This window comes from Typopeltis vanoorti, chromosome 23, assembly GCF_054136105.1.
Source record: "Typopeltis vanoorti isolate ZY-2024b chromosome 23, IOZ_Tvanoo_1.0, whole genome shotgun sequence".
NCBI classification, from domain to species: Eukaryota; Metazoa; Arthropoda; class Arachnida; order Uropygi; family Thelyphonidae; genus Typopeltis; species Typopeltis vanoorti.
Genome location: NC_143571.1, coordinates 83,593,459 through 83,609,946, shown reverse-complemented (window position 1 = coordinate 83,609,946; position 16,488 = coordinate 83,593,459). Strand labels below are relative to the sequence as shown.

Genomic DNA, 16,488 nt, shown 5'->3' with positions numbered 1-16,488 from the left:
TAAATCTAAATATACATCTTCTATATATATTTAATTCCGCTTTCATAATCTATGATTTCATTTACCATAGATTATGAAAGCGGATTATTCTGATCTAAGAATAATATCATTATATTATTCTTAGAATAATAATTATTAAATCAAGCATTGTTCAAATATTAAAACTAAAAATTTAATTCAAAAAAATTGAATTTAAAAATTGTAAAAATTTACAATAATAATATTGCTAATTAAACTGTATTGGATATTTCTTATATAATTTATGTAATTGTTAATGAAAAAAAATCTCTCTCTCTCTCGATGAGCCTTTGACTACAGGAGAGTTGAGGAAAATTTATCTAAAATAATTAATCGAAAGACCGTTTACCGAATGGCAAATCATCGAACGACAATTCATCGAATGAGCAATTCGACAAATAAACAATTCATCGAATAAGAATTTATCGAAAGGCAATTCATAGAAAAGGTAATTTATCGAATAAACAATTCGTCGAATCGCAGTTCATCGGACGACAATTCGTCGCAAATGCAATTGATCGAAAAAACAATTCACCTATAATTTTTCGCTGAATTCTTTCATAAACCATGGAAGTAATTTTCTTGCGAACTATTGTTTAAAAGTTTTCGGTGCCTAACATTACTCAAAAGACAGACGAGACATGTAAGTAATTGAGACGTAATAATTATTTTGTTGTATATCAGAACAAATTTTATGTTAAGTATACAAACTGCTTTATTGTGCTCATAGTGATTTATCTCAAGACAGCTAATTTCGTTCTACCTAACTTTTTTCACAATGATATTATATTTTTGCATTTATTCCTGTTACCCCCCCCCCCCCCGAATTGTTTCCTGGCTTCGCGTGATTCATAAATTAAACACAATACATTTATGCTTCCTGAAGAGGATATTTCGACGCATAAACATTGCATGACATTCGCATTAATAGCCCGGGTGTGCGGTCATAAATACAAACACCTTTGAGCCCTTTGAACAGACGTACAGATAGCGCAGCGCGGAAAATTCTTAGCATTCCAGTGCCAAGAATTTTCCTCGCGTTCTGGGTGCTTTAAAAGCACACCCAGAAGGCGAGGCAGGATGTGCGCTGAGATAATAGTACCCAAAAATTGGTGGCTGTGATTGGTTATTGTGTCCAGCAATCCAATTGAACGTTGTCATCCGTTATGAGTTGCTGTTTTTGGTTTTTGAGTTTCATTTGTGTTTTTTGTGCGTGAAGTGTGAACTGACGTGTTTAGGACACCGATATAGACAACTTTTAATATATAATTTTCTATAAATAATTTAAAACATTTTTTCCCATATTTACAATGGGAAACAGTGTTGACGATCTACTGAATGTCATTTTTTCTGCCATAGCTTTTGCGGACTTTATGATTGTAGTCGAAGGAGGGAAGCCTCGTTCTCCTCTTCCAAAATGACTATTTTACTATTTTATTCACACGTTTGAGTAATTCAAATATCCCAACCGAATATAGCATTCTCCTTCATTGTTGGTTTCTAATATATCTTAAAAGAAACATGTTGTTCCCCACTCTAGGCGGATTTGGTTACAATTACTTGATAAATGAAAGTATTCAACGTTATCCTACAAGTAATTGCATTGGACCAATTAAGATGAGCACTGATGCACTATGCATCCTTAAAACTTTCATACATCGATAAAAATGTAATCATACAGTCAAAGTGATGTGAATTTTGTAGCGCGGGTTCCAACCCCGCACACCCAATCGAAATGAACACGCGACGCCACATTCACAAATTTTGATTAATATCTGAATTTAATATATTAGATGAAAGAAAAACTTTCTATATATATATATATATTTTTTTTAATATATATATATATATTTTTTTTTGTTTTGCTAATTTGAGTAATACATTATAGTTTACACGAAACTGCGTTCTAGTTTTTTTGTCTATTTTTAAGCGTGGTATATATAAGGCTGCAGAAACTCAATGTATCGTTTTTCAAACAAGAATTTAAATAATTTCAAATAACAGCGAGATGTTTTATACCCTGATTAGGGCAGCTGCATAAACGTAATAAAGAAATTATTATAATTACGGCTATTTTGCCTGCTTCAGTTTAGGAGCGCTCCTGTTTAAATGCCATTGGCTATTTACTCACGGATTCTTAGGGCATTGTAGATGTAAAATATCTAGTAAATTTACATCTACAATGCCCTAAGATTCCGTGAGTAAATAGCCAATGACATTTAAACAGGGGCACTCCTAAACTGAAGCAGGCAAAATAGCCGTAATTATAATAGTTTATAAAGAGGAGTAACATGGGAGTTTTCCCAGAAATAATATACGTAATAAAGAAAGATTTAAAAGTCAAATATTAGGAGGAATGTTTTTTTTTTAAATAAAAAAAAAAGAAACACAAAAGTACATATATTTTATGTAATTTTGCTGTTTAATTTCTTACATATATTTGTATATAAAATGCTATAAAATAAATTTTGTAATTAATAAACATACGAACCTCCATCTGTTTCGCACGTTAATCGCAAAGACTCCCCCTCGTTATACGGTCCTACCAGGCCTTTTACTTGCGTCCCCTCTTCATCATAAATAATTGGTTCAGTTGGTGGAACTGGAAAATATTCGTGCAACAACTATAGATATATATTTATTGGGAAAACAAATAATGAAGTAATATATAAATTATAAATTCATTAATGAAATTTAATATTGTTTTATAGTCGGTTACTGATGTGAGGGCATAACTGAGATGACGGATTGCCAATGAGTATGACCTGGCAACTTCTATATGAATCATTCAACCTAATAATTCCATTGGTGCTCTGTTTTCTATAAATATGTATCTGCAGTAAAGTTCTCCGTCTTTTGCTACTGCCAATCATCAGATCTAAAGATGTATTGAACTGAAGTATCCAGCTAGTATAAGAGTTTCTCTCGTTCTATACAGAGAGAAAGAAAGTGCGAGCCTGGAGTAGAAGAAAATAGATGAAGAAAGGAAAGAAAAACAATACCGACTCTTTCAGGAATACAAAGAAATATAAAGCAAAACATATTTCTTTATGGCAACAGTAAACAACTCAATATTAGTCCAAAGTTCTCACCAAACCTTGGAAATTATTATGCAAAAAATCACGCGTGCTTTATGTGGAAGATGGTTGATCATATTCAGCATCTATTGATGTCTATTTTTTTTTTAAATTCTTTCCACTCTATATTTGGTAAGAATTGAAAAATATATTCTTATTTTATGACAGTCTTCATCTATCCAAACCAAAGATATAAACAATGTGCGAGACGAGTATAATTCCATTTCTTAACAAATGCTTCAGACGAGATCTAAAGTCTTATTCTTTGATAACAAATTCCACTACTATCGCTCTTTTAAGTGATTTCAGTCGTAATAAAAGGGGGATTATACCTTCTCTTCCGCAGCATTCCCAAATTTTAATGTCTTGAGGCATTGCAATAAAATTCCACTTGAACAATAAATTCATATAAGACCAAAGCGCGCTCCAAAGACAGTTAGCAGTTTCCTGGATCATGAAATAGTGTTCACTACTTCAATATAAACAACGCGCAAGCGAGAATGCTGTCATGTGTGTGTAATAGTGAAATGCGCAAATCTCTCTTATTTTAATTTGTTGTGTCTTTTCCTTGCTACTAACTCAAGATTGCTTCGTTTATTAAACAGAACTGCATGCTTCTTAACATTTATAGAAACTCTGTAAGAAGTGAGACAGAATTCATATATTTAAGACTTTCCGACATTTATTGGCACAGTTCGCCAATAACCAACTTCAAAATTAACAATCTTTCTCTTTCGACCATATTGATTACATTACAACGACTTGCCAGCGGGTATTTCTGCTATTTATTTGATCTCTCATATTCGGGGGTTGGACTTAAGTGTTTAATAAATGCCAAAAGCTTAAAAAAACGAGGTGCTCTTTTATTGAAATGGTTGAGCAGTTTTTGAAATACTAATTTGTGGCAGAATATAAGCACACTCTGCTCAAACCTCTAAATGAAGTTATTATTCACACTAACAACGAGGAACTCACACATTCTCAAAAAATGCCCCTAAAAAGGATATTGCAGAGTTAAATCATTTAAAAGCAATATTTTATTTTAGTTTCTGTAAGAGATTCGAAACTTCTTAGCAGTATATGAATTGTTTAATTTTTAAGGTTCTTTAAAATAATATATTGAAAGAACTTTCAAAATCTGATTGGGAGTGACCGGAAACTTAGATGTAGAATTATGCCACAACGTGATTTTCTAATACTCATTCACGAAAAAGGAAGCAAGAAAAGGAAGCTAGACCGAAAAAAAAAGTAGAAAACAACAGCTCTAACGAATCTTGTGCGAAAAGTACTTATGATGATATTAAGAGAAAGAATAAGGGAAGTAATGGAAGAAACCTTTGAAGATGATCAAGCGGGATTTAGAAGATGTAATGGTGTACATTACAGAAGTAATGTACAGCAAAAACTAATCTAAAGATTAATTGTGGAGAAAGCTCTACGTAAAAATAAATATATAGAGATATTGGTTGATGATGAACATGGATAAAACAAAAACAGTGATATTTGGAGTAAAGAGGATGAAAAAGCAAATAAAGATCAACGGACAAGACCTGGAAGAGGTAATTTACATACCTATGGAGCAACGTGACGCGTGATTTAGATTGTAAAAAAAAAATAAGAGATCGGATAACAAAAGCGAAAATAAACTTGCAGGCATTGGACAAGATATGGATAAGTAAATAAGTTAGCCTTCTCATAAAGCTGAGACTGCTGGAAACATGCATTTTCACAACATAATTCATATATTTAAGACTTTACGATATTTATTGGCACAGTTTGCCAATAACCAACTTCAAAATTAATAATCTTTCTCTTTCGACCACATTGATTATGGCACAACGCCTTGCCAGCGGTTGTGAGACATGGGATGGTCAAAGATCGTAAGATGAATATCGGCTTTCTTATAGAAAGATTGTACGAGTTAAAAGATTGTACGAGTTATATAGGTGAAAAAGGTAAGAAATGGAGAATTGTAGAGTGAAGTAAAGTGCAAAAGAATCTAATGCAAAACTAATTCAAAGGAAACTAATTTTTGTAGATATATCTGCAAAATTGATAGTAGAAAGATCAAAACCTAGATGCTTGGTGCTAAGGATAGTATAAATAGAAGAGGATGGCCAGTACTCCCGTCTTGGTCGTGGATAAGATGAAAGAATGGTGTGAAAAGAGTTTGCAGGATTTGAGTCACCTAGCAATGGACAGAGAGAAATGGCAAAAAAAAAGGAGAAACGAGCATCATACACCAGCACACATTGGACCAATTGGCAATGGTGATCTTAATGATGACGGTGATAAAGGTTTCTAGTTTGTTTAGATTTTTTTTTCAGATTATATACATTCTAAATGATGTTATCGCGATCTGCTTTATGATGGTTTAAAAATTAATGATTTCATTATTTATTTATTTACTAGCAAATAAAAAGGAAGGGGTTAAATTTGGTGATACCTTTGATGAGAAAATAGTAGTGATTTTAGAAGTCTCAAAAATGGGACTTTTTTTTGAAATCTTCAGCAATAAGATGCAAAGCTTGTAGTTATTGTTAAAGAATGGTCAGTATTTATGATCTAAAACAGTGATATTCATATTAGGCTGTGTAATTTAGAGCTGTGCAAACCAAAACTGAAAATTTGTATCAAGTTCTTTTAATTCTAAATACACAGCAGAGTCTTGCACGTGGATTTATTTCTGTTGTTGTTCGAATTTTGAGTTGCAGTAGTATTTATTCGATAGATTAAACTCAGTAAACGTATTATTAAGGGCTATAGTTCGTATTTGTTCAGCATTAATCGAAGCGTCTTTATTGTAGCCCAAGATGCTTTCGTTACCGAAGATTACTCGTATTAAGAGAATTTCCTCATCCAAACCATCTAATGAATTTTATCTTTAGCGAACACTCCGTTACCAAAATGGTCTTTATTTGCTATCAGTATGTAACCATCCGGAGGACATCATATTAATAAGCCTATAGGTAAAGGGCTATTTAAGATTTAATATTTAAGTAAGTATTGTTAAAAGAAAGATGGGTAAATTCTCATTAGTGCAATGTATGCAATTAATACATGGAGGAAAAGCTCTTACTGCTAATGGATAGAACACGTTTTTAGCCTAATGTTCTCACTAATCATGTTAAATTATACGCATTATCGTGCTAATTAAATATTTCTGACAAATTTAACCATGTCTCGTGTACTGGCTGATTGGCCAGCGATAACTTATAACACCTTAATGAAAATGCATTTGACAATATGCAGTGGTGGTCTACATCAAAGTATTTATCAAGCACGCATTAACTGACTGGTCATTTTTATTAAGATCTATCGCTCTATAAATTATACTAAGTTTTAGCCAAACATATTTTGACCTTTTCATCAAATGCCAAAGGATTTGTTTTGTTCAACAGTCCATCCGTTGGTTATTACCAGACTCACGCAGTCTAAAGCAGATGAACGGAATAAAGTTGAAAACTAAGCTCTCTCTCTCTCTCTCTCTCTCTCTCTCTCTCTCTATATATATATATATATATATATATATATATATATATATATATACACTATATTACTTTATATATATATCTTACTTTCAAATTTTTCGGCATTTTCGACAGTATACATTATAAAATACATGTAATTTCGAAGATGGTTCTGGATACACTTCATATAGCAAATCTAACCAACTATTTTAATCCAGAATGAGAAATATCCACAATCCGTGAAAGAAAAGTTAACAGAACTTTATATTGAAAATGTTTATGATGATGATGGCAATTCGCAAAGAAAATACAGGGCTTTTCCTATATTTTCCATAATTTTCTTTGCTTAACAATAAAGAAAGGCAGGGACTTTTTTTGGAGACCTTATTAAGGCAAAAGCATACAGATGTAAACTTTCGTCTGCTTTTGTTGTCCAAAGAGGGATAAAAATCCAAAATATGGATTTTTATCCCTCTTGACTAAACTACTTAGTTATATTTTCAAAGTTGAAGACTTTTCGTGGCTCTTCTTCAAAATGATGTCGCTACGATACTATTTTGCTTTACATAAAGACTGCAGTATGATATTCGAGATTTCTATCTGAATGCTAAGATATCATTTGATAACGAGAGATCCTAAAAGAGGTCTTTTTTGTGCTTGCCATTATGTAAACTTTCAGATTCAAATTCTCTCCTTATGGTAATAATCAAAACATGTAAATACCTCAGTGGTTTTACACCAGAAGGACACAAACGAAGGTTATCAAAATCAGTTTTTAATTGTCTTATTAGTATCGGATTATTTTTGTTTTCACGTTCATTATTATAGAATTTCCATTAAGCTTACAAAATTATTTTTAAATGCGAAAACCTGTTTTAAAATTAATTGAGAAACTCAATGTAAATAGCGATGCAATTTAAACTGAGCAGTAACTGTTCAGTTAACCAACATGTGCTATGGTTGAAAGTACTCGGATTTCCAATCCCGTTTTTAACTAAGAATATTTACATTTTTCAGGAGAATATAAGCTATAAGGTTTTCGTTCTAAAAAACGACTTGAGAACACACTCAATTAAGAGACAAAAATAGATTTTTGAGGTAGGTTAAGCAATATGAAATAGTGTTGGCGCACAAAATATATTGACTACCAGCAATTATTAATGGGAGAACGTCACATAAGCTCTGCGTAATAATAATAATAATAATAATCATAATAATAATAATAACTGTCGAAAAAAACTATTTCAATAATAAAGTACAATCCTAGTTTAGTTCAGGTAGTTCTTGTTTACACATGTTGAATAAACTAATAGAAAATAAACTCATACAATTTATATATCATACGCATATTCAAGGGTTTTTATTTCATTTCGAATTGAGGTAACCGCCATCTAATTAGATTTCCTGGCGGTCTTTATCATGATGTGCTGTTTTTTTTTTCTTTCGAAATAGATGGATAAATGTCTTATTCAGGTCTGTACTTAAGTCTTCAATCACGGAAAGAGGTTATTACGACTATTTGAAACAAAATTATCAAACACACATCCAGGTTAGTTAAAGATTAATCGCATATTGTCTGGAAATTGCATTTAGGTAGAATTTCTCGTAAACGGAACAAGCGAGATTGTGATGGGAACCATCTGACAGAGAAACTTCTAACGATGCTTGCCAACGAAAACGTCTAATCGTATCTATTAAATGACAGAAATCAGGAGCAGACGAAGGGAAACGATTACAAGGAAGGACTTAATGAATCGCTGTAATCCGTATAGCAATTAGGTATACAAAGCCAACTCCAAATTGCAGTGCGAAGACACATCTTCGTTGCATTATGTCGCCATACAAAGGAAAGCGGCGTTAGTTGAAATTTTACGGCAATTGCTAATAAGATATTTAGGATGATTTGTGTACGATTTTCTTAGCGATAGAGGTCGCTTCGCAATCCCATTCTCGAATTCGGCATTTGCTTGCCATAAATCTCTGTCCATCTTAGGTTCGTTTGTATGATTTTTCAAAATACATGCGTTTTATATTCTGACACCTTAATATAAATGCATATACCAAATTTACCTGCAGGCTCGGATTACATCCTCTGTCCAAAAAGAAACCGAACTTTTCGAAAATGGAAGAAACTAGTGCGGCCACCAGTTGTATCTTTTTGTTGTCAAAAGCGGCAACCTTCATTAGTGTTGTGTCAACTATTTATGTCATTTGTTTCATTATACGCCGAGTTATAGTGCCAAAAGTGAGTGTGTTTTAACGAACGGTCGGTCGCCAAGCTATTCATGCTGTAAACGACGAATTCTCGCTATCAATTGCTTCAAACTTCCAGATAAAACTCAACATTAACCGTTTGGCCAGGCGAAAGGAATTCTTTGTAGATAATGCCCTTGGAATTGTAGAAACAAATCAGCATTCTCTTCACTTTTGATTTCTCCAAGCGACTTTTTTTCGGATGCCCCTCTTTTGGTGGTCTCCACTCACCACTCTGGCGCTTTGTTTCGAGCTCATACTAAAAACACCACGTTTCGTCACCAGTAACGATCATTTCAAGGAAGTTTGAGTCCTTACAAGCGGTTTTAACGAGGTCCTTGCAGTGTTCAATTCGATAAATTTTTTGGTAGTCGGTCAACTTATGGGGAACAAATCGCGAATTCAATTTACGAAGGCCCAAACTCTCGGTCATAATATTGCGCACAGTTGATTTTGGATCCCTAAATTCATCTTCAATCAATCTTATGGACGATTTCGGGTTTTGTTTGATGAAATCACGGACGTTTTGGATGTTAACTTCGCTCAGTACAGTTTTTGGACGGCCCGGCTCTTCGTCGTCCTCAAGCGTCTCACGACCACTCTGAAATTGCTTAAACTACTTGTAAACTTGAGTGCGGGATAAGAATTCATCACCGTATGCATTTTGAAGCAGTTGATGTTTCGGTTAAAACTTTTACCAAGTTTAAATCAAAAGTCAATCGTAGCTTTCTGTTTGAAACTCGTTTTTCGACCGTTCGTCAAAACGCTCTGTCACTCTTGGCACTATAACTCGGCTTATAATAAAGCAAATGTCATAAAGAGTTGATATAACACTAATGAAGGTTGCCGCTTTCGACAACAAAAAGATACAACAGGTAGCTCCACTTGTTTCTTCTATTTTCAAAAGTTCGGTTTCTTTTTGGACAGAGGGTGTAGAATATGCAGTATTCCTAATATTTCGATAACTTTGTATATGGTGTTAGTGATTTAGTTTTTCTCGAAAAATGATACGTATCTGCTCTAACAATCAATGATTTCTATTCTAATAGCGAACTTTGGATATTATCATGAAGATAATACCAAATACAATGCAGATGAGCAGTGCAAAAATTCCACATTCTCTATTTTTGAGTTACTCTTTCAATCAAGAAGTATACATACAATTTTCTGTCAATTTAAATCCAAGAATGTCATGCCTCGAAAACCACCGTCGTTTTATTTTGCAGTGAATATACACAAGAATAAATAGACGGTTTTACCTATATTTTATTCTTTGTAATGTAATGTTATGAACATGAATTTCTTCTTGCGCCAATTGGCGATTACATTTATTGTTAAGGCTCTATACACTGTGTTGTTTCTGGCCATGTCACGTTAGATAAATACCGAAGTGTTGTGACTTTTTTGTTTGTTTCTGGTTTCGTAATATCATGTGAGGAATATAATTTTTGACATATGACATCTACGAGGGAAACTTTGAACATTCCAGTCGATAAACTAGTAGTACTTCGATCAGTTGAAGCATGAATGGACTGATGAGGAAATGCTTGATCAGCCAAGAAGACTGTAACCATTCTAATCAAGTGTATACTCTGGTTCAAAGAAAAACAAGTTCAAAAATCAAGGACCCTGATTTTATTTTATATCTTCAAGAACTGCTTTTTTCATATATAAGACAATCTGTCCGAGAAAGACTACAGTACACATTGATACTGAAGATACAACTAAGAGTCGTATAGTACACATTGATAATTAATATAGAACTAAGATTTGAATAAACAGGAAGCAGTGCTCCTAAAAGAAGCTGGGCGCTAATTTTAAAACCAGAGAAACGCGGTGGGTGCCGAATATTATTACGAAGAACTAATTTACACTGAACTGGATCTCTGTGATTCCTGAATTCATTTGGAATACATACAAAAGGTATAGGTTTGATGGGAAGGAATATTTAGATTGCATCGTCACGAAAATAAATAACCAGTCCACCACAAGTCCACTCGATGGGATAAGTTTTACAGGGCTCATAAGCTCAAAAAGTGATCATAAGGTCCAATATTTATGTTAAAAATCAGGTCCTCAACGTCACATGCCATTAGTAATCTATATCTTCTGTATAGCTGGAAATGTCCTGTAGTTATACTAGCTAGAAGTAAAATGTTCCAAGTACTCAAATTTAATTTTTAAAAAATAGGACTTTATACAATGCAACACACCGCTTCTACTCTAATCTCCAATTTCAGGTTAGCATTTATAAATAAAGGATATAAGAGGAAGACCGCATGGTTAGACTTTCAATCATGTATAATAAGAAACGGTGCACGCTATATCCGTTGTTCTGTATTGGAGCCATATAATTATAGGGTTCATATTGTTAATGAAAATACTATTAAATCTGATATATTTGATCAAAATCAACATTAAAATCAATTTCATATAAATTTGGTACAGCAACTGGAAATCGGCGGACAGAAAAAAAAACATTCATAATGTATCTAAACACAACTTTCAGTGAATATGTAAAGTAAAAGGAATACACTTTTTCGATAAAATAATTTCATTGAAGAGGTGTACACCAGGAAGTGATCACGGCGACAGCGATCCTCATAAATATGAGTGTATATAATTTGGCGAGAGGCAGCGTGTTTGCTCTCCAATCATCACGTTCTGAATTCGATGCTTCGGAAGATTAATATTAAAAAGGAAAATAATTATCCAGAAATTATTGAAATTATGTCTGGTTTTTCGTGTCGTTTTTCTTCTCATCGAGCAACAATACACTAAATTAATATTAATATCATATATTAAATTAATTTAATATATGATAAAAATATATGAATGAATTTTATGCAATATTCTTTTTTTTGTAGAATTTTACATAAAATTCAAAAGACTACACAAAAACAAAAACTTAAAATCGCAAACTAGAAACTATTTGCATTCCTAGATAGTTAAGAGCATGCTGAACGCCTTAACATGCTCTTAATAAATAACTCTTTATGGAATAATTTTCTACCACCACAAACAGTATTCTTAAACGTACAGTCATTGAATAGAGCACCGAAATATCGATTGCTATTCGAAGAGGCCCAAAACTTCTCATATTGCTTTCAGATAGACAAAAACTAATAAACGTTTAATTCATTTTCATATCATTTAATTAATGTATTATATTTAATAAATGTTTATTTCAATTTTAATTGCAATTAATTAGCTGATCTTAGCAATAGGAAGCTATGATTTCTCCACCGAATGAACTTTGCTTCATAACATCGCAACTCAGCAATAACAACTACAGAATAAACACCCACCCATACACACGCCCACGAGTGTTAGGATTAAATGCGTAGCCCCTTTCATCCAGGACCCAGTAGGAATGCACTCAACCTCGGCGATGGTGAAAGTTGGTGAATTTACCTAGGGAATAAAAAAATTATGAAAGGGTTTACTTATAAATCAGGAATATCTGTTTAATTCCGACTTTAATTTTTAGTTACTTTAATTCCTCCCACCCCCCTTAATAGAATTTCGAATAAGCCAATCAGAGTTAGGTATGATAGTCATTACAATGTCTAATGCACTTTGTATGAAATTTAAGGTGTGAGTTATGAAATTTTACAAGAAGTTCTGTGTTAAGTATGGTTCACTGTGGTAACGTAATCACTTTTGATTAGTTTTAACCAAAATAACTAAAACTAATCTTTATAGAGAGAGAAGACAGTTTCCTATATCAGTTTCCGTAACCATGGTGCCTTTCTGCTGATATGGCGACATTGTAAAGGCGTTTTGGATCTGCACATTCTTTTGATCGAGCTAGAAAAGATATCAAGGAAAGCAATTTAACGTGACGATGCATTGGTACGTTGACTTTCCCTCTGACAGGCAGCTCAATTCTTCGCGACTTCTGAAGCGGAGATCTGTTGTTAAGAAAGTAGATGTTTGGCGAGGGTTTAAGACGAAGGATTCATGACATTTAATTACGTGAATGCAAATATCATACGAGGTCCAATGTTACTAAGGAATCAGAAGCTGTCATTGTATAATCTCAACGGTGAAAGTAAATGTTGTAATTCCGCAATTAAATGATGTGTTGTTCAGACAAGAGCATCTGGAAGGATCCTAATAAGATGAAAGTGATTAGCTTAGTCAGTAATACTTCTCGTATTACTGACACAATGGTCTTCAATCCGGATGAATTCCATCTATGAAAACATCTGCGTAAAAGGTGTGCAACACTCAGAATAATAAATCCACTGTATTCTGACTGTTGCACTGGAATTCATCCGGATTAAAGTACCATTGTGTGTGCGAATGGCGAATGGCTAATACGAGGTACATTGTTCCTTTTTAATTTTAAACTTCTTTTAACTATATTCTTTTAACTTCTTTAACTTTAAAGAAGTTGAAAGAAAGTAGTACAAATTCTTGAAGTACCTTCCTACAAAAAACAAGATATATAAATGAAGACCAGTCATTAAAATTTGAAACAGTAAATTTAAAACAATAATGTCAATAAAATGTAATGCTTTTTTATACATTTTCTAATGCTAAATACAAATTGAATAGATTTAATGTTTTTTTTTTTATTTTGATGGAAAAAAACATTATTCTATCCATTCCATAATAAACAAAATAACTATAAATGAGTATTCTTTCTAATATAGTTCAAAGGATTTTTCTACTTAAAAAACTACTGAAAAAAAAACAGAATTGTCATATTACATTACATGTTTAGCTACAGAAAACTGATAAGTGCTTGCTGATAACTTAGCTCAAAAGAAAAAGGGGGGGGGATTAAAGAAAGACAAAAAAAAAATCCTTTTTACAACAAAGTCGTCGTTCACGGAATATAATTTAAACTCTAACAATAACTTTCTTCATAACCTTCACTTCCAGTTTTTAGATGATCTATCCTAATCCTGGTACAGCAGAAGAGATCTATATATGTGGATGTTCGTTCAAAAGGATTTAAATTAGAATACCGTGTTGAGCAAAGAAGTGCACTTTCATGTTTCTGTAATAAAGCTCGGCGATGTTCTGCTAGTATTTTGCTTTTTATTTATTTAATTGGGAAAAATACGTTCTGGCTTGTTAATTACCATTTAATATTAGCCTATTTTAAATTATATCTCTTGCAGTATTATTTTATTGATAAAATCTACATATGAAGTCTAAAGAAATAAGTGCATAAATAATAAAATTGAATAATCCGTGATTTTAGTTTTTGCAGGTTTTTGCAGGTTTCAATAATTATCAGTCGATAATAATTAAATATAAATTATTATTTAGCACCGTTTAATTATGAAATAATTACATTAAGAAAATTGTGATTTGATGACTATAACAACGTTTTCTTAAAATTAACCATAACTGAAAAATAGAGCACTCCTTTGGATGCATCAGATGGACGAAAAATCGTAAAGTGTACTATTTCACTTATTCAGGAAAAAAAAAAAAACATTTTCTAAGGGAGGGGGGGGAGAAAAGTACAAGAGAGTTGGTTACTATTAAAAGTGACGAACATGCAGGTCAGAACTTCGTGGGATTATTTCGGATTATTTTGTTTTATATTTGTTGTTGATCAATATACGTTGATCAACATAACAGTATTAATTCTAACAGTTACCTTTTATTTTAGCTATATCTGAGATGTATAGGTAGATATTTAGGAGAAAATCACGGAAAAACACGGAATAAATATTTACATCGGTCACGTAGAAATGCAGTGGTGCGTGACTGTATCATACTGGTGACCATTGCTCTAATGCAAACATCAACTGAAGGATGTTTGTTGTCAGAGGGAACATATCGAGTTGTAGCAGCTTAGGAAATCAATTCTGCCACCCAAGGAAAATCTAGGACCCGAAGCTGGGATGTTGACACTTCTGAATTTTAGTTGGCATTTCATGCCATCTATTCACGATTGTATCTAGTGATGCCAGACTTAGCGATGGAGGATCATGAGTTTGATCGGAGAGGACAGTTTGGCATTTACATACAGTCCAATGTGTACATTTGTCGACTTGAAATTTTAATGTTGGGTATATTTATTGCACAAGGCAATCAGGCAGAAAATTCAGAGTTTCTGAAGTCATACATTGATAAAAGTTTGGCTAAACACACAACGTTTGTGACATTTGTTAATGATAACAGAATCAAATCTGAAGGAGCCCAGCCAAACCAGCTTATACAATCAAGTTAAGCATAAAATGTATTACTTCTCCTTCCTGATGTCTTTTTTATATATTGGGTAAAAGTTGCAAAAATAAAATTATGAGATTGACTTTATAAGATTGATCGAAATTTTATTAAATGTAAAGGAATTCTATATTTAATGTGGAAAATAATAAGGCATTTTTTTCAAGTAATTTCATTAAATTACATCTAATAAAAGCGTTGTCATATCTCCAGGTCAAAAGGATTATAACCAAGCATCCTGAACAGAAGCGTAAGTTTCTTGTAACGAATTAGCCAAGATTTGTTTCTGTATGCTGTCCTCTACAAACTGCATTCTCATTTTGGGACTAATGAGCATAATGAACAAATTAAGTAATATAACGTAAACCGTTAATCTTAGTTCAACCGTTAAAGACTTAATCTGATTAAAATAGTTATACATTGAAACAGGAAACTAGGTTCAGCATAGGTCTAATGCAAATTGAAATTTTTTCCTCTTTTTTTGTTTTTGACTTCAATTTTAAAATAAAATGCTTATTTTTTAAACGGCTACTGATTACTCTGTACATTGAAAATGATCAGAAACAGAGATAAATAACGTTTTGCCATTATTGAAGATGTGAATGGGAACTGAGACCAATTTGTATGGTAAACAGCTGTTTAAATTATAATTTTATTTTATTTCTTCCTTTTTGTATGAGTTTCATTTAATTAGCAAATGTAATTTTTACAATATTATTAAGTTAATTAATATTTATTCTGTAAGTTATTTAAATATTATTAATATATCTAAACAGTATTTTATTTTCGTAACTCTGTTAGTCCGTTACGTTGTTCATTGTATATATATAAATATTCGAAATGGTGCGCTCATAAATTAATCTGTTATTGAGAAGTTAAATTCCTTGTACAGTCTCGACCTCACGTATTAAAAGGGTAGTGCATTCAGTTTTACTTTTTATGTTGGAGGGAGGGCATGATAGGGAAAAATAACTTCGTTTTCTAGATGAAGTAAGAAGTTTATAAAGTAAAATATAATCCTAGTTGTCCGCCTCTATTTGAAGTAAGCTTTTAAGTTAATGGGATCTTATGAAGCCATCTTCTGTTTGCGCATTAGCACAAACAGCAGAAAGGCGAAATGTTTTTCTTTGCCTTCCGAACGCTCTTAATGGAAGATTTGTACTCCCGTAAATGTGTTTTCATATGTACTAGAAAATGCATTACTTTCAGTTTGGTACTGACACAATGCGATTCTGAAGACAACCAAAAAACGTGACGTCTTGAAAATGTAAGTAAACCCACCTGTATTTTTGTACCTATTATATCTCTGGCTGATGAGGAAAAGGAAACAAAGATCAAGCAAGTGATTAAAATTACATTAACTACAGCATCATTTTGCACAGTCATTTGCATTAAGTTTAGGGTGAATATAATAAAAGCCAGTGATTTTCAATGTGGTGCCGATTTTGAAAGTGAAGCATAAACAGCCATCAGAC

General features: G+C 32.6%; 1 protein-coding gene across 1 annotated transcript in view; it reads right to left on the bottom strand.

Annotated features, from left to right (window-relative positions):
* Nucleotides 1–16,488, bottom strand: part of LOC150094041 (protein turtle-like) — a 138,016-nt gene that overhangs the window by 94,594 nt on the left and 26,934 nt on the right. The window contains exon 3 of the mRNA XM_090412941.1: nt 2,510–2,620. Within this exon, the coding sequence (XP_090269067.1) occupies nt 2,510–2,620 (111 nt within the window). The remainder of the gene's footprint in view (nt 1–2,509; nt 2,621–16,488) is intronic.